The sequence below is a fragment of the Chroicocephalus ridibundus genome, chromosome 5 (genome assembly GCF_963924245.1).
Source record: "Chroicocephalus ridibundus chromosome 5, bChrRid1.1, whole genome shotgun sequence".
Taxonomy (NCBI): domain Eukaryota; kingdom Metazoa; phylum Chordata; class Aves; order Charadriiformes; family Laridae; genus Chroicocephalus; species Chroicocephalus ridibundus.
Genome location: NC_086288.1, coordinates 3,432,564 through 3,456,514, shown reverse-complemented (window position 1 = coordinate 3,456,514; position 23,951 = coordinate 3,432,564). Strand labels below are relative to the sequence as shown.

At 39.1% G+C, this 23,951-nt stretch overlaps 2 protein-coding genes across 11 annotated transcripts in view; one reads left to right on the top strand and one right to left on the bottom strand.

The window, feature by feature from the left end:
- The window catches only part of PDE5A (phosphodiesterase 5A), a 128,289-nt gene that overhangs the window by 34,160 nt on the left and 70,178 nt on the right, over window positions 1-23,951 (bottom strand). For all 6 annotated transcript variants that reach the window (XM_063336272.1, XM_063336273.1, XM_063336271.1 and 3 more), the window contains 4 exons: window positions 12,047-12,629; window positions 10,418-10,507; window positions 2,192-2,263; window positions 989-1,078 (listed from right to left, as the gene is read on the bottom strand). In XM_063336272.1, the coding sequence (XP_063192342.1) occupies window positions 989-1,078; window positions 2,192-2,263; window positions 10,418-10,507; window positions 12,047-12,629 (835 nt within the window). The remainder of the gene's footprint in view (window positions 1-988; window positions 1,079-2,191; window positions 2,264-10,417; window positions 10,508-12,046; window positions 12,630-23,951) is intronic.
- The window catches only part of LOC134516283 (uncharacterized), a 100,952-nt gene that overhangs the window by 47,243 nt on the left and 29,758 nt on the right, over window positions 1-23,951 (top strand). For 2 of the 5 annotated variants that reach the window (XR_010071273.1, XR_010071275.1), the window contains exons 4-5: window positions 4,342-4,405; window positions 13,808-13,861. Coding sequence is in view for 1 of the 5 variants with exons in the window: in XM_063336277.1 (XP_063192347.1) it covers window positions 13,715-13,861 (147 nt within the window). In the remaining 4 variants the exon portion in view is untranslated. Of the gene's footprint in view, window positions 1-4,341; window positions 4,406-12,121; window positions 12,195-12,642; window positions 13,862-23,951 lie in introns of those variants that run through there. The other 3 variants (XR_010071276.1, XR_010071274.1, XM_063336277.1) reach the window with 3 other exon arrangements.

The following is a 23,951-nucleotide window of genomic DNA, read 5'->3' as shown; positions in this document are numbered from 1 at the left end:
ATAAATGTAGGCATTAACAGTTCGTCAAATGAAACCTGAGAAATCCAGACAGCATACAGTTTTTTTGTCCGTAGGAAACCTAATAGTTTCTTATGGCTCATGCGTGCGTTCTAAAAATAGTCATATTTACATTTCTTAAGACTGTTGAACACAAGTTTTATCTGTTGTAATTCTAAGATGCTAATGAACTCATTTAGGGAAAACATCATTTAGACACGGTCTGCTGTATTTCAGAGCTACTGCTGAAGGCCTTAGCTGCTCAGACGTGCTTATATTACATTCCTTTTTTCCTCACAAGAAACATGGCGCCAATTTGAAAAGATTATCCACATTTGTACCAATTTACAAACACTGATAGTCACTTGGAAACTTAGACCTCCCAGAAAATTTTTAAAACAACTGCTGCCTGCTTGTTTCTCCAAAACGTTTTCGTACCGTATTTGGCAGACATATTCACCTGTAAAGGCCACAGCATTAATAACCCGTCGCTTATAAAGATGGCTGCAAAATACAGTTACATTAATCAGGAGGAAATTCACTACTTCATCTGATCATTTCTGAATATATGGTTAGTGACCATTTATAGTTGGAGTTGTCTAAAAGAGCAATCTGTATAACCTTTATCGTTCTGTAGGGATAATTGTGTCTGAATGTGCCGGAGTATGTACACCTCTGGGTGTATACTATATACAGTGAGCCACAGGATGACTTGAGGCAATATCGAGTATATTGGCATGGAATGACTTTTCTGACCTGTGGCTTTACCTTCTTCCCCTAGGCCGTCCACTTCTCGCAGCCCAAGCTGGAACGTGCCCAGCTGCTTCTCATTGCAGTTACTTAGAGCTTTATCAGAGATACATAGCATTCAATCAGAGTAATTAAAAATAGCCAAGGAATAACGACCGTATGAGAAATATCAGGAGCAGGCCCTGATTACTAGCTAACCATTGTAACTTCTGTATTCTTGGGATGAACCAGTTGACCATACCTGATTACGCCTGTTCTCAAGCAAAGATGTCTCATACAATTGAGCGTTGTGAAGAACAATGCCACAAAATGCCAAATATGCGGCAAAATCCTGAAGAAAAATGAACATCAACACCTCATGAATATAATGTCTCACAGCATCTTAACTCTATTAAATAAAGACAAGCTACTGCAATTTTTTGTTTTCACTTTGAAGTATTAATTAATACTTTTAAGTTACTTTTTGGCAACCACACATTCAGGGTTTTTTTTTCAGTTACTCATAATTCGTTATTTTCTCAAGAACCTCTTCTCCCTTTTTTAAACTAACGATCTTCACAGCTTGTCCTGGTAAAAGTAGAATTGACATAAGAAGCAGCTCAGAGGAATCAACTCATTTTGCGGCAATGCCTATTTTATCGAGAAAAACAGTGCAGACAGTCAGCCTCGCTGATTTTGGGGAATTCAATCTCTTGGAAAGTGGAAATAAAATTCTGCTGACATAGCAAACCCACAATCTTTTTCCTTTTCGGAATGAGATTAATTCCGATATCCTGCAGATGCTCAATATGCATTTTGTTTTAAAGGGGAACTTTGCAAAGGGAAAGGATGAATTCCGATTTTTTTATTGCTGAGGGTTAAGTCAGCTTCTTCAGCCTGAGTGCAGCCTGGTTTTTGCTATACCAATCTGAATGGGAAGTCTGGAAATGTTTGGAAAGCAGCGGCAGTGTGAGGATTAGGAATCAAGGTGCTGTCTGCTCTACTGATTCTCGCGTATGTTGTTCACAATTTATCCAAAGCTTTTTCTCGTCCTGCAATTGCTGTATTGAGAAGTGATAAAGTATTTAAAAAAGAATAGCCACACAAATTTTAATACTCAAAATATGTTTGTTGGGGATGCCAGGAAAGTTAGAAACAATTAATAAAAAATGATGTCTATTAAAAGTTATCAAACTGTTTTACGGTGCATTTCAGTAGAGGAAGCATGTGTTTCAGAGATACAGGAGAGATACCATGCTGATCCAGAAATCAAACTATTTCACATCCGCGTTTCTCATGGCCACATGAAAAAAGAAATTTGCGGTATTACCAGGATTTTTTACTTTTTCAGAGGTGTTTAATTTTAATAACTTTAAAATTCCTGATCAGCATGTAAAGTGATATCATATCTATCCCCCCGTTCCCGTATGAAAATAGAAGAGACGTGAATGTCCAGCTTTTATACCTTTTCATCTTGTTCAGTGAAAGTGCCACCAATTCCAGATTTCTTATTGATTGCTTGAGCCACGCCAACAACCTAGTGTATTCAAAACGGAGTAATTAGCTAATTTTTAGGAGTCTGTCATTGGATTCTATTTCTAGACATGTCTATAGAAGATAATAAATTATCATGACAGGTATTTATTTGGTTGACCTTTGGATAACAGAAGATATTTAAGCCTGTTTTTTTCTCATTTATTCATATTACAAATAGCTGAGCATGAACCTGAAATATCAAAAAAATAAGTGGCATGAGTCCTAGATGCTCTTACGAAGAGGGGCTGATCTCATCCAAAATGGATTCTATGAAGTGGAACAGTCATCTCCCAGAAAGACAACAAGCGTTCAGGCTTCTGCAGTCATAAGCCAGACCATGCAACAGCTCTCTCTAAAGTTCATCTGCCTGTGTGTGTAGAAAATACCCTTACTGTTAGCTCTGACAAAACTTCTAAAACATAGCCTCCTTACCGATCTAAAGTTTGGCTACAGCAATCTTTTTGCATTTTCTGTCTCTCTGAATCCAACCCGATTAAGGAGAGACAGGTTCATTTCAGTTGACATACATCTGCTTTTCACGGTCCATAAGGTGAAAATAAAGAGGTTTTCTAACTCAAATATTTTGTCAGTCCATAAAAAAAAATATTTATTTTTATTATTATATTACACGTTACAAAGCACACTCTTGTTCTCTGTTAAATCAAATTGTTACTATAATAAATGTTTCTCTCTGACGCATAAACATTTCCTAGATTATAGGATTTCAAGGCCTTAGCCCTTCCCTAATTTAATTCAGTATGTTTCCACTCCTTTTGAGACTTTGCACATTATTACTGATCTGACTTCAGGCTTAAAAGAATTAGAGAAAGTATAGTTTCCTTCATTTGTGAAGTAAAAAAAATAAATACTATTCTGACTGTTAGTGAGCGATGACCGGTTTCTGTAATAGATATCAGGAGTGGGAGATGTAAGGTGGTGAACCCAATGCTGTTTATCAGGGTGGATGAGAACGGTACCAAAGTAGATGACCTTCTGAGGAGGTGCCAAGTGGAGGGCGGGGGCAATTATGTCTGAGCCATTTCTTATATTGGTACCCAGCAGCGAAGCCGAGGGTTTACGGTATCAACCTGAATAGCCAGTGGCAGCACCTGGAAGGGATTTAGGTTAAGGCAGAGCTGAAAGAGGAGAAGTACCAGAGCAAGAGGTAGGAGAGGGAGGCTGGAAACTGGGAGGAGCTGGAAGTCACTCACTAAAACCCGGCACTCCTTGCAGTTAGACCGTTCATCTGTTTAAATGGCTGGATCTCATCTTCTGCTAAACTCAAAAAAACCTATTGTGCGGTAAACTCAAAGGCTAGAATCTGTGAGCGTAGACGAAGCCCACCTTGCCAAGTACAGTAACGTGAAAGAGTACATGGTAAGAAGCCATGAAGTATATGCAAAGCTTTTGGTTCTTTTCAGATTTTTTGGCACGCATAAAACAATTGATTGACAAAGCTGTAAAGAACTTCCTTTGTTTGAGATCCAAGTAGGGTAAGACCAGTGCAAGGTGTTAATGATGGGGTTTTTTAATCTTGCCTTTGGGGCATAAACAATATCAGAAGAAAACTGTGTGGTGTGCATGTTCAAAAAGTTGTACTTAATTGTTAATCATTAAATTTATAACCGATAAACTGACGGAAGGCATACAGTTTTTTTTTGTAACGGAAAAGAAGTCAATTTACTATCTCTCAGCCTAGCCTTCCCAAAATACTGATGTTACAAATAAGGTCATTGTTCTGCAGCATGAATCACTGCCAACTGTGGGCTCAAAAATGTCTGTCTGAAATAAAGCTTAACTGTCAGCTTCATTCCATACAACCCGGTTTTTCCCACAGTCAACCTCTCGGTTCCTTCTGTGTGGAATATTTCTTATATTTCTTATCCAGTGAACTTCCTTACTGTGGTAACAATGTAAAACTAGCCTTATGTACTTCTATAGCAGACGTTGAATAGTCAGCAAATCCTTTAAGCAGTCAATATGCTTTTATATTAACCTGCGTGTGCAGAGATGAACGGTTAGGCCGTTTCTCATACAGTCTTCTGTGGGTATTTATTTAATTTATTTTATTTTTTTCAGTTTTGATCCGGCATGAGCTAAGACAACTTTAATGAGGTCAGAGGCTTTTTAAGGCATCTGAAAGGTGAGTACTTTCATCTTGTGTAAACATATCCCCTCCATGGAAGGAAAGTCTGTGGTGCTTAAAAAAGCTATAAGAAAACAGTCAGAGGACCATATTAATATAGTAAAAAGACTATTTAAGCTCCTTTCGTTAGCACTGCAGGTTTCTGATACATTAACAAAGGCGCGTGTTCCAAGAGAAACGGTCATTTTTAGGTCTTTGCTAAGGTCTTTCAGTAAAAGGTTTCAACTGAAGAGGGAGAGAATAATGAGGAGAATAAACCTGCTAGAAAATCGTGGTTGTCTTGATGATGATAAAAAATTTTGTGCAGATGCAAACCTTTTTCTTTTCTGGTTGTCGTCGTTTTGATGGCATTTAAACGTTTTAAGACATCTTTGTAGTACGTGCCACTTTTTCATACAAAAGGAACAGTTTTAAAAATTAAACTGGTCAAAATTCTGGCCTCATTTGTATCAGTACAAACTCCAGTGAACTCCACTGAATTCTGTAGAATGCGGTGTAGAGAGAGTAATGAGAAAAACCTCAGATCGATATTATTTAGCCATTGGAGTCTTGCCTGCAACCAGGTAATTAGGAGAAGATGTAGGAAACTCGAGAGGATCTGTTCCTGTTACTAAAGTAATTATGCAATTAGGACAACAGGAAATCATGTGGTAGCATTTTAGGCCGTGGAGAACATACGCCTGCATTTTAGAGACTACGAAGCACAGTATGAAACCCAAACCCTATTTTTAAAACTTACTATAAACAAATCTGAAATAACAATAGGCCTGATCTGTGATCCTCAGCTGGGAGCTATGTTTGCGCCAGCAGAAAAATTGAAGCAAAGGTGACTAACTGCTCTGAGCTCAGCTATGCAGAAAATTTATTCAGGTAACAGGTACATTAAAAGTGTGAAATCTTTGTGGCAATAGACAAGACCTATCTGAGATAAAGCTTAGAGAATATTGTAAAAAAAAAATGACAGTCCACTCAAACAACTTGTTCATAAAAGCGCTGTTCCAGTCTAACAAAAAGGTGGTTTTTAAGTTACTTAGGCACAATATTTTCCTGTGTTTAATTCTCTAACAGGCAGGCACCAAGTGAACTTTTTTGAAAGTTGAGTCCTGTAGCAATAAAGCAAAGATACATATGTTTGGTTTCCTGTATTTTTGGTCTGTACCAGTTATCCCATTTAATAAAGCCTGGTCCGCATTACAAGGAGAGATTTCTTCTGATTATCAGGGCTTTATTTTTACTGTTTTCTTGCAATAGCTGACTCCTGCCTCTAAAAGTAGCAGGCTACCTAGAGCATTTCCCAGTAGATGATGACTTTGGTGCTGACGACTGTGCTCTGAATTTTATCTGGATTGTTTCACGCTGCAATTTTTTGCACATAATAATTACAGGCCTAACTCTGTGAAAGCTGTTCCAGCTCTGCAGGCAGCTAGTGCCCTTTTTAGTCGGTTCTTACTTCAGCTGACTTAAAAACGTAATTAATATAATTTTGTCTCCTAAGAAGATACGTTTTTTTATTTACTTTGCTGCAACCTGAAGAAAAAACTACATTAAGCCAAAGAATGGTAACAGGAAGAGGGAAACTCAACTTTTATCTCATTTTAAAGATGGGAACGCACTCACTTGAGAAGACGGACTAAGTGGTTTTAACCTTACTTTGCTCTCCTGGTCTTTTAGCTGTTTGATTCAAGCTTATAAAATCATCCTGCAGGGACAGAACTGTATTTACAGACTTTCATTTTTAATCTACAAGACTTTCATATCCTCATCTGTCTTCGATGCCAGCAGTAGCCTGCATGATTACCCGCAGTCTAGTTACGACAACACATGTCTCGGCATAAGCTGAAAATCCACCCAAGAAGCAAATTACTGATCTCCATAATCCTGCAGCAAGACTGCTACTGGAACTTGAGTGAGTTTGTTTAAAGTTAGCTGGGCTAGACCTACACTGTACCGCAGTGACTGCAATGTGTTATATCGAAAGCGTTCGCTGGGAGAGAAAATAACTTCGCTCGCTAACAGTAACATGCCTGGTCACGCTTTATACAATAAAAATCAACAGGATATTTTCAAAGGCTGCTGTAAATAGAGTAGCACCCCGATTTGTTGGGAAGAGCTTCCCAGTGACAGGAGATAGGGCAAAGTAAACAAAAAACCAAACAATTGGAGTGAGCATTGCCAGAATAAACCATTTCCCTAGCCAATTAGTAGGAAGTTCAATCTTAGATAGTCAGAGCCTGGGAGATATCAGTTAAGTGAGCTAGAAGTTCCCATATGAGAAAATCCTACAGATTTTAGTAGAAATTAAACTGAAATAGACTTCTATGGCAATCATTTTGCACAGCTGAAAGAATAAAAAATGCAGAAATAACATAAAATTTTGTCATTCCTGTAGATGTTCTGTAGCAGCTGTGATGACTCCGTGCGTCAGAGGCCATCCATTCTACAGCTGTTCCAGAGCAGTTAGGGAGCTCTACTGAGTCTTGCGTCGGTTCTGGGTAACTCCACAAGTTGGTTTCAGCTAAGGACTTCCAGTCCCTATTCAGTTCTGTCCAGTTTTGTCAAAATGTCTCTTTATAAATGGCTACAAAACCAGATGCAGAAATTCGAGGTCATAATTATTTGCAATGACTTCTGTAGTCCTTTGTCTGGGTCTCTGAATCCAAGACCAAACAAAATCAGAAGAAAAGTGACGCTGCGTTTACTGACTTTATTACAGGAGCTCCAGAAGGCAAATCAGTACCATTTGAAGCTTCTGAAAAATTACAGATTTAAGGATACATCAGGAATGAAAAGCCGCTTTTTGAGATACACAATGCTGAACTCCCACAACGTTAGGTCTTCTGCCAGTAGTGGTAAAACCCTGATTTCTGTATAAGCCCTGCAGCACTGAAACGGTTAGCGTGAATAGCTACAGCTAAGGCCTATGGCCAGCAATACCGGTTTCCTCTTGCAAAAGAAATAACAATGGTAACTCTGTGGTACAAGCTGGCTAATGCTGACTTTTCATCAGTGACTTTTGTACTCCTGAGGATAAAAATTCAGCCTGTTTTGAAGGTTTTGATGTGTTCTCTGATACACGTCGATAATCCAAGTAGCAATTCTTACATACCGATGTCTAGGTAACTGTATACAGTTAATCTGCTCTTATAGAAGAATCATCAGAAGATAAAATCTTTCAGGATCAAAATGGACTCTTTGCTCTGGCTTCACGTTTACCTCATGATAAATTTAAATACAGGAATAGATGACTAAACGATTTGACTTAGAACCATTTGGGTTTTCTTTTTAAGTAGAATACAGTTCAGGTTACCTGAGGCCTTTCTTCAGTGGTGATAACCAGCACATTTTTCATGGGAAAATGAGAACTCTTCATAAAGCTAGCGCTATAGAAGCCTCTATGACCTGATCTTAAAGGACATAATCAGCAGACGTTTCTGCATCTAAATGCAATGTTTCTGTGGCAGTTCTGTCAGCAAGCATAGGTTGAGTAGGAGATTGAGAAAAGTTCTTTTACTATTAAGCGCACGTAATTCCATTCTTCACGAGCGTCTGTGCAGAGGTGAAGTCCTTTTGTTGCACTGCTTTTTTCTCATTGTTACTAGTTCCTGGGTCCTTTTTAGGAGCTCTTCTGTGAATCAAACTGTTTTCTTCTTTTCATCTATGGAATTTCTTACTAGCTGTTATTTTTAAGTGAGGCTTTGGTTTCTCACATGCCTCATGGAAATATAGGCGAATGTGAAAAATATCTACTGGAAAAATCGCCATACTTCAGCTGGCCCAGAGGATTTAATAATCAGCATGAGATTTTCTTCCTCTCAATTACTGACTCTCTTGTTTTAAAAAAATAGTACTAATACTAAACAAACCAACAGAAAATCCCAGTTCCTTCTCTTTCTCAGTGTTTGTTTTTGGATGTCTTCCAGAACTGTCTCTTGACTGTGGTTGCTGACGTCCTGGGCTAAGGCAGCATTCACTAGCCTCAATATTACTAGAGGGGCTTTGGGAATTTTTGTTTTGTTTGGTTTTTAATGGGGAGGAGTCCCTATTCTGGTTTTGTTGTTTGGGGCTTTTTTTTAAACAGAAAAAGCAGCAGAATGCAAATGGCAAATTAAAGACTGATTCACTGACTCCAGTGTCTCTCCAGAAACATCTCTCCAGCCACGTGTTTTGATGAGAGGGAGAAAAACCTTCTGGTAGACACTTTAAAATCAGAAAAAAATGAAAAAGTGCCATCTTTTCCCATAAGAAACCTTACAGTTTGGCCCCTTCAGATTTATTGCATGTGAGTAGAGTATAACACTCTCTTCAAACTTCAGGTTGGCTGAACTCTTCAAAATAAACAAATTCCTGCTTCACTTCCACTTGCTGATGCACTTCAGGGTAGAAAGCTAGCTGAAGATACGGCCAATTGCAGGTTTATTCAGCCTTTAAGTCATGGGCTATTGGACCGACAGACTACAGCTCTTACTCCTTCCCCCACCTACCATCAGGACCCGGTGAGAAGTAAGCACTTCCACCTTCCCTGGCCAGCAAGATTTTGTAATTCATTTCTGATCCCAATGACGTACAGCATAGCGTTTTTTGCATTCAACAAAAAGAAAATGGGATGGCTTGGGCGAAATTTAAGGCCTGACATAGACCACTGGTCCCTGACAGCTCTTCACGCAACATCTGCTTTGCTCATGAGCTGGCCCAGGGCCAGCAGTGGCTGCTGCCGCTTAGAAAGGGGAAGACTTTTAAGTGGGAGTGAGAGTAGGAGAGGATCAAGTGCTGTCCTTGGAAGAACTGAAAAAAATATTTTAAACCAAAATGAGCAGTAGACGAAGAAAGGAAATCCTGGCTGATCATCTGGGTCAGCTAGAGCAAGATTCACAAACAAGTTAAATCAAGAGTTTAATCAATTTATTTAATGAAAAAAGGGTCAGTGCAGTACGAGTCAAGGTGACACACGCCATAAGAGGAGTAAAAGATCGAAGAGCAAGAAAAAGAAGGTATGATGTCTTCAAACCAATCTTGGCAGTATTTATTTTTGGAGCTTGAGCTTTCTGGAAGCAAACTATAAATACTCTGAAAAATAAAGGAATTACAGGAGAGAAAATCTCCGTCTTAAAGCTCTCACACCCTCTATAGAGCCTTACACTTTGTGCGTATTCTAAGAACTGATGATACGGCTGAAGGCTACTACATTCAGGATCAAAGAGACCCAAACTTACTTTATCAATCCCTAAGTAAAATAATGGACCTCACTTTTTTCCATTCGTTGGCTTTCGTTGACTTTAATGAATTCACTCTTCAACTACTGAGTGCAAGAAGACATCGTTAGTCCATAATAAGACCTCTCCCTACTGCAATAGCATCAGACAGGGAGAGAGAACTTCTGTGAGAAATAGCATGGTCGGGAAATATGTGCGAGAGTTCAACCAGCAGATTCACATTGTTTTAAATTAGGAGCGATTTAACTTATATGACTTGTGGATGACTTTTCTGAATCGCATTGACACCATGTGTTTTTCCAGTGCCTGATGTTAAGCACTTAACATATTTCTTCATTTATTATTTATGAGCTGAGTTAACAGAATGTAAAAAACAGCCTTTTAGACAATGGTAAAACCCAACTTGTGTCCTCTGGAGAAAATAATGCAGATACAAGTTAAGCTGCAATACAGTAACTCTGTAATCAGCAATCTGAGTGTGCCCTGAGACAGACCAATTGGTGTGCAGAGAACTTTAATGCTGACAGATACTTGGTACAGGAACCAGGAACAGCACTTCTGGAGTTAAATACATATATTCTACTTCTGCATCTGAGATTAAACTCTTCTTGACAATACCTTTTGGCTTGCATTACTGAACTAGATAAGATAAAATTAAAGTCCAAGCAAACGTAAGAAGTCTTTTTTAAAGAGAGATGGTTTTATACTGTAAGATAATGATGGCAAGCTAATAAAAGTTTAAAGCATTAGCATAGCTGGAAACAGTATTACACGAAATGATCCCAGTACTGCAACTTACCTCTTCCCTGTGATTCTTTATTGGCATACAGAGAATACTCTGAGTCTTATACCCTGTGATCTGGTCAACTTCGGCATTGAACCTTGGATCCTGATACAAGAAAAAAAATACAATTATTTGACTCCTTGCCTAAAGACCGGTTCTTTTTCTTCCCTGGTTTAAAGGTTCAGTACAATATTTGACTTAACTTTTACCCAGGAGAACAAAGGTTCCACTAGCAGCTAATAATTATATAAAGTTGTTACTATCAGTGTGTTAAAATAACAGCAACAAAAAAGCGTTTATGTGGAACATGAGTGCCTGTGGATAAATACAACGTCCAGAAAGGACAAAAAAACCCCAAACCCTAGAAGAAGCCTTTCTTGAGCCTAGGACTTCATTGTAATAAATATATATGTGGATTAGCCATCCCTAGCATAGCTTTTATCTTCAAGAAGAAATTACAGAAATATACTGAAAGACGTATAAGGACACAGAGGAACAAAGTTTCATGAATGTGGTTAGTGGTTTTGCTTTTACCAGAGATTGCTCGTTTCATTTTTTCAGTTGAATATTGTTATAAAACTCTGTTGTTTTGTTTTTTTTTTTTTAAATCTTACTAAAATGAATCAGACTACTTTTAAAGGCTGCTGTTCTTTCTCTAGTAGTTGATTTCAAATGGAGCATGATGGACCCAATTCAAGAACGAACTTTTAAACCATACGGACAGGTGATGCCCCACTGGAAACACGTACTTAGCACGCGTTTAGATGCTTCCGGAGGCAGCAAAAAAAGCGTGTTGAACATGAAACTACTCTTTTTTTTGCTTCCCAAAAAATCAGTTATGTTACCGAATTCTCTAAACTTGCTCAGATTAACTGAGAGACCATCAATCAGAAGCTGTCATTTTCAGCTCTGTATGCCTTTATTGATTAGTTAATTGATCAATTAAGTAATTCAATAAAATTTCCATCATCTCTAAATTCAAAGCATAAAATCAGCGTATCCAAAGAGCCTGGAAGGAAAAGACGGTAAGCTGAGATGTAAGAGATGTCCTCTCCCAGTGCTGGACCCTCTTGATTTTTTCATCTGGCCTTGTGTTAAATAACTCAAACTGCAGAGTATCATTTAATTTGGGAGACCTCTATACAGTTCAAGCCCTCATCCTGTTCTTGTTCATTCAGCTCTTAGTCTTTGTGCCTCAGGTGGGATAAAATTCTCCAGAATATTTTTAGTCATAGAACTCCAGTTTTGCAGCCTCACAATTTCATTCATTTTGGCGCAGAGGTATCTTAGATCCTTATGCGAGCAAGAACCGTAAACGTTTAAGTGTCCAAAGCTAGAAATGCAAATACCGGTGTGCACGTCGCTGGTTAAGATGGGGCTGATATCTGACTGCTAATGTCAAACTTATATCATGTATTTTGATGTTAGCACCCCTCTAGCATTAGTCATAGCCGCATGTTTCTGTATGCGCATATATCTATAATACATCTATTGTAACCAAAATCAGGGTGTGAGGTTTGCATCTCAACTGCTTTAAGTCAATATAGCTCCAAATACACATATTGAAATGGCAATATGACAACAGCTGATACTATGGCTTTTTCTTCTGTCAAGAATTGCTCGAGATAAATTTTCTTGGTTTACCTCATACGCGTTCTTGATGTTCAGAGGCTGGCCTATAGCTGCTACGTGACCCACAATGCCCTTGTTCCACTCCAGGCGAATGCAGTTGTTGGAAGCTTCTTCCAGGGTGGAGCCTTCTGCCACGTCGAAGAGCCTGCTTACAAGAAACTTCTCATTAGAGCTATCCTCACAGACCAAGAAGAGGGAATAGCGATCAGCTGCGATAAGCTCGTGGATATGTAGGAAAATTTTATGGCAAAGCGCTGTGACATCTAAGTGACTAGAAATATCTTTCACAAGTTCTAATAGTCTTGAGCACTGATCCCCTGCACTGGTCTCAGTCCTTGGAGATTGCAGAGGCATCTGTTCCTTCTTTTCCGAGCCGAAGAGGAAGCTCACTGCTCCTACTGAGTCCTTGACAAAAATAGGCCTTAAGGGTCTGTCAAATTCAGAAGCAGAGATTTTCCTCGCTGGCGTCCCAGAGTTGGTGGTCTCGGCACAGGCAGGCTGGTGACAAGCACAGGATTCACTCTGGGACTTGGTTCCCTCCTTGCAGACTGGGATGGTGTGAACTCTCTCAGCAAACCATGCATTAACCATTTCTCTGTAAAACAAAAATAAAAATACAGTGAACGATGTAAGTTAAAAATCCTCAGGAAAGAATACGCATTTGAAGAGGGCATTGCAAAGAGGATAACTTGAAACCTTTTCATACAGCGGACGTGGGCGCGCCTTTAGTGCTCCTCTGTATTAATATTCTTCAGTTTTACGCGGCACTTAGCCTGGAGTAAGCAGCGATGTTTTATGCCCCATAAAAGGAAGCTATTTCTGCCTAAAGGAAATACCTGAATAGGGCAGAGGAAGACTGCTTACGCTGTGGCTTTCAGAATATAGAAGATCAGAAGTTTACACCGTAATTTTGTGCTTGAAAAGTTCTGGTCCTTCCCGTTCCTAAGATTTAAATTTCTGTGGTTTTTTGTATATGCGTGTGTGTGTGTATATATATATGTATGTATGTATATATTCATATGAAGACAAAACTTTCTCTTTTAATTCTGTTTTTCTAGACCATTTCTAATTGCCAAAATATAATTTTGAACTTTAATTCTCTGTCAAATCACCTGCAGTCCCTCCTATTTTTACGTTGCCAATACACTATTTTTAAGTTAACTTCCCCCGCTCCCTGAGTTAATGAAAAATGCTGTTTTGACTCAAAGCACAAAAGTTTTGCTTAAACTGTCAGAAGGAAACATGACTATTTCTAACTCAAAATAATGAAAAGACAGACTGTTTTCATGCATCTCTCTCTTCTCCTTGCAGATGAAACTTTATGCCTAACTCAACCCAAAATACTGAATACCCCTAAAATAATAATTTCGAAGAGTTTACCATTAATTTAAAAATGTCACGCATCTCTAGTATTTACCCGTATTTCTCAAATTAACTTAGCGTTAGAATGCCAACCTTAATAGTATCTTGAATTACCCCTAAGCGCACGTATCATCAATAACATGAGTGCACTTTTACTTACCACTATAATATTTTCTTGTCCAAAGTCTGTTAGGGTTTGGGTTTTTTTTTTAAATACAGGGCTTTTTATTTCATTTACTCAGCGTTGAGGATTCCTCACGGCACTTGATCTACTCTCAGAAGAAATGCTTTTTTCTGAATTACATAACGTATAGCCCTATGAACAGCAAAAATCCTATTAAAAACTCTGATCTTTTGGAAACCTGTCATGGTGGTCATGTTTTAAATTTGGGATATTTTTTATTTGCTCAGCAGACCGCAGGAATTTCGAGAGTGAAGCTGAATGAAACCATGGAAATTAGTCAGGTTAGTCAGCCGCTGATCGGTTACATGCACCAGAATATGTTCAATAGGAAAAGCACTGTACATGGCCTTTTTTTCCTGCCAGAGCAGCTTCCGCCTGTGTTGTAGAATGCTATGCTGCAAGTGAAATTAACCATTAATTCAAAGTAAAGTAATTTATTATAATCTGAAGTCCTCCGGTATTACATTTATTATCAAGCAATCCACAACAAGAAACTTACTTGTCTTCTACTAGGAAAGTTTGAAAGAGTTTTTCGGATTTTGCAATGGTATATCATTTGGAGACCTCAACTGTAGGCAAATGTGCTATTAAACACTGAATTGATTTAGGAAATAGTGTGAGTGTAAAGGGAGCACCTGGGCAAAGGAAAGTCATTGTGTTACTGTACCCATTCCACTTCCCAGAACCATAGAATGGTTTGGGTTGGAAGGGACCTTAAAGACCATCTAGTTCCAGGCCCCCTGCCCTGGGAAGGGACACCTTCCACTAGACCTTCAGCGCGAGCTACCTGGTAATTTTTTCCCCTCCAAAAAATATATCTGCCTGAGGTAAATATCACTACTCAGCGTAGCCCTGTAAAACCAAATTCTTCTCTTATTCGCACCAGTGCAACTCAAAATAAATGGATGATAGACTGTTTTGGCTTCTGTCTGTGTACCGTGGTCCTGATCGTGCAAAACCTACGTACGTGGTTAATATCATTTATAGCCCTGGGGATCTTCCAGGCTGAATGGTCAGTGTGGTCGCGCAGGACAGTCGTGAATCTTATGACAATGAGAGTCCCAAACCACTGACCGAAAAGTTGGACGCAGTTAAGGCGGTGGGATTTTTGCCTCTGAGTTCCACAGAGCTGGGATTTCATTCCGTGTTTTTCTATTTTCCGTGAAGCTGCTGGAACAGTGCTTGCTGTAGCAATAATATGCCTCAATCACCATCTATTACAAATTTCCCAGCAATCGAGAGCTAGTCCAATTACTGGAAACATGGTGCCAGAGAACACAATGAAATTCCATTGTTATTCTGAAAGAGTTTGGGTCCATTGCTTAGCTACTTATTTTTGAAAGAAGTAAGTTCTGCTTTTTAAGTATATTAATAAAAACTACCAATGATCCTTTTTTATTGCAGCAGTAATATGTATTTTTTTTTTTGTGGAGTTACCTCATCCAAATGTTTCTTGTAGAGAAGCAGCACAAAGAACAATTAATATATTATTAGAACTTGGACTTTAAAAAGATTACTTTATAGTACCTAAACAGCGTAAATATTACATGTGGGAGCTGTGACCATCAAATGTATAATATAATTTGCATAGGGCAATACCACATTTGTAAAAGCCCTTTCAATGAGAGTGAAAATAAGAAGCTAGCGTTTGATAACATTTAGAAATTTTATTTATTAAACTGAATGAGAAAACAGATTAAAAATTCGTGATTAAAATGACCAAAAGGATGCTTAAGAAAAATGAAAAGCTTAAAATGCAAAAATTTGTAAGTAAAAACAGTACGACCTCTAAAATAAGCGCTGATAACTCTTGTCATCCTATGTGTTATGTTATACGTGGGAGGTTTTTTTTGTTTTACTCTAATCTCCTTAAGAAAAGAAATTACCTGGAAACGTTAGCTTTTTCTAAAATTTAGTATCTAAATGCTAAAGTTTAGCATCTAGCAGGAAGGCTGCAGAAAAGAACCTGAAAAGGCGAGCTGCGGGCATTTAAAGCCTCAGACACAAGAAGGTAGGTATAGAATAGCAGATAGTTTTAAATGAAGGTAGGTATAGAATAGCGGATAGTTTTAAATGAAGGCTTGTGACTTGACCCAGTTTCATCATTGTGCGCGCCGACTTGATTTGTCAGCATCGAGGACTGGCATTAATGTGAAACAACGTTTAAAAGTAACTGTAATAACCTAGTATCAGCTGGAGAGCGTTCTTAAACTAACAAGTGCTGAGGCGTAGGAAGCCGTGTACTTTTCTAGGCGTGTTTGAAAACGCGCCGGCGTGAATCTGTACTATTGCTGGGTGGCGGCTCTTGGTAGAGCAATCCGATTGATTGCTCACTCACACGTGAGAAAAGGAGAATGTGAAACGCTATCGTTTCGGCTAGCTCTGTCTTTCACTGCATTTACATACGTGGAGGTGTTGCTATAAGATACAAGGCAGAGAAAGAATCGGGTGTCCTTTGTGGACAAAGCAAAAACAGAAATTTGGTTGATCAGTTGAAACTTGCCATTTTATGTATTCTGGAGGGGTTGTGTCGTGATGTCCCCTGGCCTTAATGGTGTAGTAACAGGAATCGGTAGGAACGATGTGTTCTGAATTCTAATACCAGTTCTCAAACTGTGGACATGAGATAATTTAGTTTTTACCTTCTTGCCTTTTTACTATGTAAAATAAGCATTCATTTCTCTATCTTATGGAGGTTTGAGGGACGTGGAACATAACTGTAAAATCTTTCACGTGGCAGTAATTACGTTTCTTTAATGAGAACTGACTACTTGTTAGGTATCTGCACTATTTATGAAGCACTTTGGCATTGAACAGAACTATACGTCAAGCTGCATAACTATGAGTAACACGTTCCTGTTCCCTTTAACGTCTCTTAGATGATGGTCCAATAACTTGCCAACCTAGTGTGCGATTCTCAAAAAGCTCTGTAGGTTAACAACGACGACTCCTTAACTATACTGTTTAAAGCTTTTTTCAACTTCAGGCCATTTAGGCATTTTTATTTGGGCAACAGGAAAGCCGTTCAAATTCAGCTGGAATAAGAACAGCGTTCACTGACCTTTACTGACTGAATGCCGCTTCTAACAAGGAAACTATTTAGCTCCTTTTACTCACGCAGTTATACACAGGGGTGGGAGAAGTAACATTTCACATTAACCGACATGTTCTAGCTCTGTTTAAAATCTATCAAAGTCTTGACATGGATTTGCTTGTTGACACTCAATCCTAATTAACGATGCACGACAAGAGGAGTACTATTACTAACGCAACTGCTTTCTCAGCACAGTATTAGCTCAACAGATATCTGATACCGGACACATTCCGAACCACAAATAAGGTTACTGGAAATTAGGAACAAGTGCTACGTATGATTAAAATGTCCCTTTGAAAGGACTACAGGAAGAAACAAATGCCTGTGACTCTTCATGTGAATAGTAAGCATTGGCATTGTGGAGAGCTGATTGTAAGGACAAGACCCTTAATGTAGAAGTAAGCTTAGAAGTTGCAGGGCTGTATTAAACAGGAGCAGACACTGACCCATAGTGATCTTCGCAGATAGCTAAACCCAATGCAGTGTCTCCATCCCAGCAGAGCAGTCGCTGCATGCTGAGGAGTTACACACGTCAGCATCCCTTCTTCGTGAGCCGCACGCATCCTTTACTGCACTATGATCCCTCACCGCGGTACATGAGCCTCCGCTCGAGAAAGCTGTCATTTATCCCAGAGTTCACAAACAGGAATAGTCGAATGTGAAGTAACCGTTTTTCACTCACTTCTATTAGCCAAATCCAGTCTTTTCTCTATAAAAGACAATTTCAAAGGAGCACGACAATAGCGACTGCTGAATTTGGCTGGTAACCTCATCGGCAGATAACAAAATTGGAGAGGAATTTTGCAGAGACAGGGATGAGAAGGGGATGAAAATACAATGGCAGGTAAAACATTTGAAGAAAAGAAAGAAACGATTGCGTGATCCTCCCCTCTATAATCACTTGTATACAAGTACGCGTTATCTGCATTACACAAGAACTCAGGAACTTCAGAGGAATTGAGACTCTTTGGCCCTGATTTGTTAAACACCGTACAGAACGTAGACCTGTCCCTAAAGCAAGAAGTTTTCAATAGGAATAGGCAACAAAAATAGCAAATCACTGGGTGAGGAAACACAGGCACAAGGAAGCAACGTGGCTTGAGCCAGGTCCTGCGGAAGGGCGCGAGCAGACCTGAAGACAACCTCAGGTCTAAGACCTGAAGAGAAACTTGCTTTATGTCCTGTGCTGTACGTATCAAACCGTGCTGACCTAACACTAATTACTATTCTACTCGTACACTGGGGATAGTAAATAATTTATTGTGCTCAGCTTTGCTTCATTGTGATTACCTTCAAAATACACAGCACACTTCTCAAAAAAACCCCAAACCCGCTGAAGACGTTTAAGGAGTAACAGCCGAACTCCAATTGTCTTGCTCACACATGTAACCATGCGACATATGTAAGACCATACCAATGTGACCATTCAGCAAGTACTTGGTATCTTTGGACAAAATGTGCCAAAACAGAGCACAAAAGTAATACTGAGACGCAACAATGATAGTCTACTGCATCTTAATTATCCTGCACAAACAATGCGTAATTATGACTGTACCATAACAGCACTGACTGATGAGTAGCTTCCACTGAAACAACAAATAATTCCCCATTTCCTCTGTTGCTTATGAATCTTTCATATAGACAATGCGTAATGTTTCGGTAGTTGCGTGGACTGTTCTGCTCATTTTTCATTCAAACCAGCGGTTACTGATAAGACACGTGAGGAGAGGGATTCAATCCAAACGTGCCTATTAGAGAATGCCAGCTTTCAAGTAGCTGAACTCCTGTGGCCTAATCCTGCTACGGTTGAAGTCAACAATATTTCAAGCCAAGCTTTGTAACCGTTTTCTCAATTGCTTTCCTTAAAATAACCACTAGATGTCTTCAAATTTCTCTCACGCATCTTGACATAATTTAGACATAGGAATCATTTAAAGCATGAGCAACAACTCGAAAACTATTCAGTTTTAACAAAGGAGTTTGAAAGTCAAAGTCGCTTGGATATTACACTTGCCTGCCCATTTTCTTTCCCGTACTTCCTGTTTCACAATCACGTTCTAAGTGGTTTTGTCTCCTTTCTGGCCATGGAAAGGTTTAAATAAACTGTATAAGGCCTCATTAGATGGAAACAGTAAACTGGCTGTAAAAGAAATGTTTTCAAAGTAACTAAAAAAAGAGATTGACAAAGACTATAGTTTTTCCTTAAACACTTTCCAATTATAGTTACAACAGCTGCTATTTCGAACAGCGGTAGGCAAACAGTTTTTGAAGACAAAGCATGACTTAAAGTTGGTGCCAGTTTTTTGGCACGACACAGGAAAATATACAAGCATACATTTAACGTTAAACACGTTAAGTGGCCCGACTGACTTCTGTTTGAATATAGATCTAAATTAAGAACTCTAATTCTTGATTCAAACCATGCTCATGAAAGAGTGAAGTAACAACTTTTCAGAACTATGAAATAATTTAAATCTTGTCTAATTATTTTTTGTCACATTATTTTTTAAAATGGGAGGCAGAGGTTGCTTCGTTACTTGAAGCAAAAGTGTCCCTGCCCAGGGCAGGGGGGTTGGGACTAGATGATCTTTAAGGTCCCTTCCAGCCCAAACCGTTCTATGATTCTACTCAAAACAGCGGGCTAACACTGCCAGGCTAGTCTTGGCTATTTCTTTAGCAACCAAACTGCAAGCTTAATTTTTCACGAGAAAGCTTTCTTCCCTAGAAGGCACCTTCTATTCACAGTATGAAGACAGACAGAATAAATCCTCAAGGACTGAAGGTCAAATTCTAAACCATGACCGTTATTTCTCCTCCAAACGTTCACTTCTTATTCCAAGCTGAAAAAGATTAAAAATAATCGTGTACCTCATGATTTTGTTGTGGAAAGAAATAGGACGATGACAGTGACTTTAGTGAAAGACGGATTAAAAGTTAAGTTGGCACCTGCCTGGAGACCTCACATAAGTCATAGGTAGCACTTCAGTTCCACTTGAATTCCTAAAATAGGGATTAAGTAGGACTTGAGTGTTGCAGAGGCTTTGGGATGGCTCTCTGTGCTGGGCTGAGTTCACCATAATGCACAAATAAATGGGAAAAATATATATCTTTTACTAAGCAAATATATTTTGTGGCTGTATTTTCAGTGCCAGACCTAATGTGAAATCACAACCATCGAGTTATTCACAAGGGCCATTTGAGTAGGGCATCTCTTCTGGCACTTTGTAAATAGTTCCTTTTGTATTTGATGCCTTTTTTTTAATTTTCTTCAAGTAAATCATATAAATGAGAAAGCACACCATGTAAATTTATGTATGTTTCTTTGCCAGTAGCGAAGAGAAAGACTTGTATTCTGTCATTGTATTAATTATATTTATTCATGAAAAAAGCAAAATGCTTCCTCTTCAATGATGAAAATTAAAACAGGTGGTAGCGTTAGTTCAGGTCAAGAATGTTTTGGCTACAGTTCCACTGGTTGTAACTCTTCGTCTGGGTCGTATATTCCCACGCAACTCACCTTTAACCTACCATTCAACTAAGCATGAACATAGGCTATGATGTACGTTCTTTGATCTAAAGACTCGGGAGGTGACGTGTCATGAGTTTTATCCTTGTGCAGAGAGCTAGCGCAATGTCTGCACGCTATGGAAGTCTCACGTCAGCTTCAAAATCAGACTGACCGGTATATTTATTTTAGATGCGTAGTCTTTCTCCTAATCCGGTAGGAAGACATGAATTTCTGCCTCATTTGATGATTCTTCCACAGATGCCCAACACAAAACTCGCACAAACTTCTACAGTTTAGAACTGAAAGGTGTCTAACTTCCTTGTCTCCCACAGAGGCAACGGATGCCTCAGCTCCGCTTTTCTTCCCAGTTGCCAGAAATTGGACCCTCTTCTCTAAAGTCTTCCAAGTAAGAGCAAAAAAAATGGAAATGAGATTTCAAATGCCTATTGGCGTTATCAGAAGTACTGTAATATGGTAATAAAGTTACCCTGAAACAAAAGAAGGCAAAAATAGATGTTGACTGTTAAAGTACTTCACCCCATCTTATTTTCTCCCTGTCCGCTTAGGTTTACCAGTTGTATTTTAATTAATGTATTACGCCTGCCCGTTTGTTTCTTTGTGACCGAGGGCAAATGGTACGCGGTGAAGGCACATTCTCCTTGTAGCTGCTCAGTGCTGTCTGCTGACTAGTTTATCTTCCCACCAACGATCCTGCGTAGGACTTCAGGTTATAGCTTTTTGGCAATTAAAGCTGTAAATTTCTAGTAAGTGATTTCTTATCGTTTCTCGAATGACAGTTTCTTCAGTCTACAGTCATTGCTGGTTTAGATATTGTTTCCAAAATACTCTGGCACACACCTAGCTTTATTTCCAAGAATAAATGCCAGAAATACTTAATCACATTTACAACTTCAGGAGCGTGGGTGACATTCCTTACCTTCCTGAGTGCTTTTCAGATCGGGAGCTTAAAATATTTCGGGATGGTCTTAATACTTTGCAGTTATCAAAAAAGGCATAAGGATATGGATACGTTATTTATAAGTGGGACAACTACAGAAACCGTTAGACCAACAACAAAACTTTCCAAGATTTCATAGAAATCCGGTTTTTTTTGCTGTACTTCATTTTCAGAAAAGCTCTGTAAACACCTAATAAAACCAAGTAAGTGGGAGAAAATATTCTGATCCTTGTCTTAACACCACTGCTTCCTGTGGTTTTCCAGCCATAGTCCGAAGAATCGGTGGGGCTGCAGTCCTCTTGTAAGTGCTTCGTACCGGGGAACTCGGAACAGCCAGTCCCCTGGCGGCATAATCGAACAACTTGCCTGGGATGCCCTGCCTCCGCTGGAAAACTCTTGGGGTCCTTCAATCACAGAAGTTTAAAACCCACTGCCTACTTTGCGAGGTCGTGTTAGGGATGAGTACGGCTCATAACCTGTATATTTTTAGGATTATTGTTTTCCTGTATGTCAGTAATATCTTTTAAAGAAAAAAACCACAGGCCAAAGCACGTTTCAGTGCAGAGAATCTTCACTAGCTCTGTCTTTGAAAATCTGAATTTTCATACGCTTGTTCCAAAAATTAATTTCCTTTCGATTGGAAAAACTTAAGCACACGTGTATTACCAAACAAAACGATGACATAATGCATATGACGTATAATATTTATGAGATTAAACGCCAAATAGCCGGCTCAAAATGAAAGACATTTTTAAAAGCCCTCTAGACACAGAGGAGAAGGCAAATGTCCTAAGTAATTTAGTAGTGCAGGCAGCACATTACAAACCGATTGTCCACCAGCCATCAAGGAGAAAAAAAACCCAAACAACTGGACTTGAGGTTTTTCAAAGCAATAAATGTAATGGATATACTCAAGTTGTGCAATCTCCGAATTCCAGCAAAGTACAGTTTCCCAGTAAGCGCCACTTCTGGAATCCTCAGTGAAGCGCTATGAAGTACCACGCTGTTAAGTTCATTTATTTTTCCAAATACAACCCCACCTTAATTCATTTGTAAATATTTCCCAACCCTGCTAATAAGCCAAGATGTATTTATAACAAAATAATCTTATTCCCAGCAGAAGGCATACAAGACTTGGGCTAGTAATTTGCATTTATTATGCCATACATTTAGGAAAGCGGATAAAAACTGCCTGGAACAATGCAGTTGCCTCTGACTGAGAGGAGAATTTTTACGTTGGCTCTTTTGGCAGTGTCTTGTTGCTGATCGCAGAGAGCACTGAGAGAGAATCACTCCCGTATTTTTAAGAGCAGGGACAAACAGGAAGTTTGAAATACATCAGTATTCCGTAGGGGGTTAAAATAAGTATGATGTTTGAACATGACGATGCATGGATTTATTTTTATTTTTTTTTTAAAGGAACATAAAAAGATAAAACTTCAGGAAGACAAAAAGGGCAACGAATTCAGCCGTAAACACGGTACAGTTTTTTGACAAAAAAGGCTGCGTATTATGCCCTTGTAACATCTGGTGACAACAATTGTCTTTGTAGCAGCAGCTACAAAGAGCCTTTAACACCGCTGTGGGTAAACATAAGACACAATCTAAAAGAAGAATAATTTTACTTCAAAACCTTTCTGCGTTCTGGGAAGCCAGAACATGATAGGCAGCTCGAAAACTTTGAAAGGGGAAAAATAACAAGAGAAGCTGAAAAAAAAAAGGAATAAAATAAATAGCTTAAATTTAGTAGGAGCTAGGCATTTAGAAACTCTTGGACCCGTAAGTGTGCAGTAACAAACTCTCCAGCCAGAAGGTTCGACAGCCGTCACGCCGCATCACTAAGTGAACCAAATTGTCGTCACCGGGCGTGCTGGTGACACACTTCCCCTTTGTTGTTCTGCACTTTGATCGTACTGCAACAACGCTTGGTGGGTAATAGCTACTCATATTACCTCTGCATACCGCTTTTCTCCCTGGTACAAAATAAGGTAAAAAATAACTGGTTCTGTAGCTTCCTCCTCCGGGGATCACAGTTTATTCACATACTCGAAGGAGAGAGCAATTTATAGCCAGTCACCTGCATTACGTGCTCGTAGGATTGCGACCTTGCGCTGCACAGGTGGAAGTCGATAGACCTCGCTTTATCACAGAGTGCCAGTCTGGCGAGCCATCAAAGACTTGAGGAAGGCAGTAATGCGGCCTGCCTGGAAACGCTATCAGCCTCGAGGCATTGCAGGATCAAAATACAAGGTGTAAGCCGTTTGTATACGCATTTTCGGGGAGAGGAGGAAAGCAGGTGCAAATTTGTTAAGGCAGACGACCCACGGCCCTTCTCCCCCGGAATCCAGAGTATGGACTGGGGAGCTTAGTGACTCTTAACAGTTATCTCGTTATGAACAGTAGTTAATACAAACTAATTGTGGATAAAAAGACATTTTCTTTTAAAGTGCCACCTTGCCAGAAAATATAATTTTTATTTAAACCGTGAGAGCAGATAGTAGTATCAAACTGATATACGCAAAATGGAACAAGAGGCAACTATTCGTCATCTCTCTAAAGGAGATGATGTGACTCACAAAATATAAAAAACACAACAAAACAAATCTGCAGGCATAAGACCACACAAAGCATCTGTAAGTATTATTTAGACAGCTAATTAAAACGTTTCTTGTGGGAATTACCAGATGAACTACTGTATAAAACACTAGGGGAATTAATTAATTGCAGAGAAAAAAAACCATAAATTATTTACTACCTATCATAAAACTGCTAAATTAGGTTCTGGTTCAAAGCTCATTATTATCAATGGAG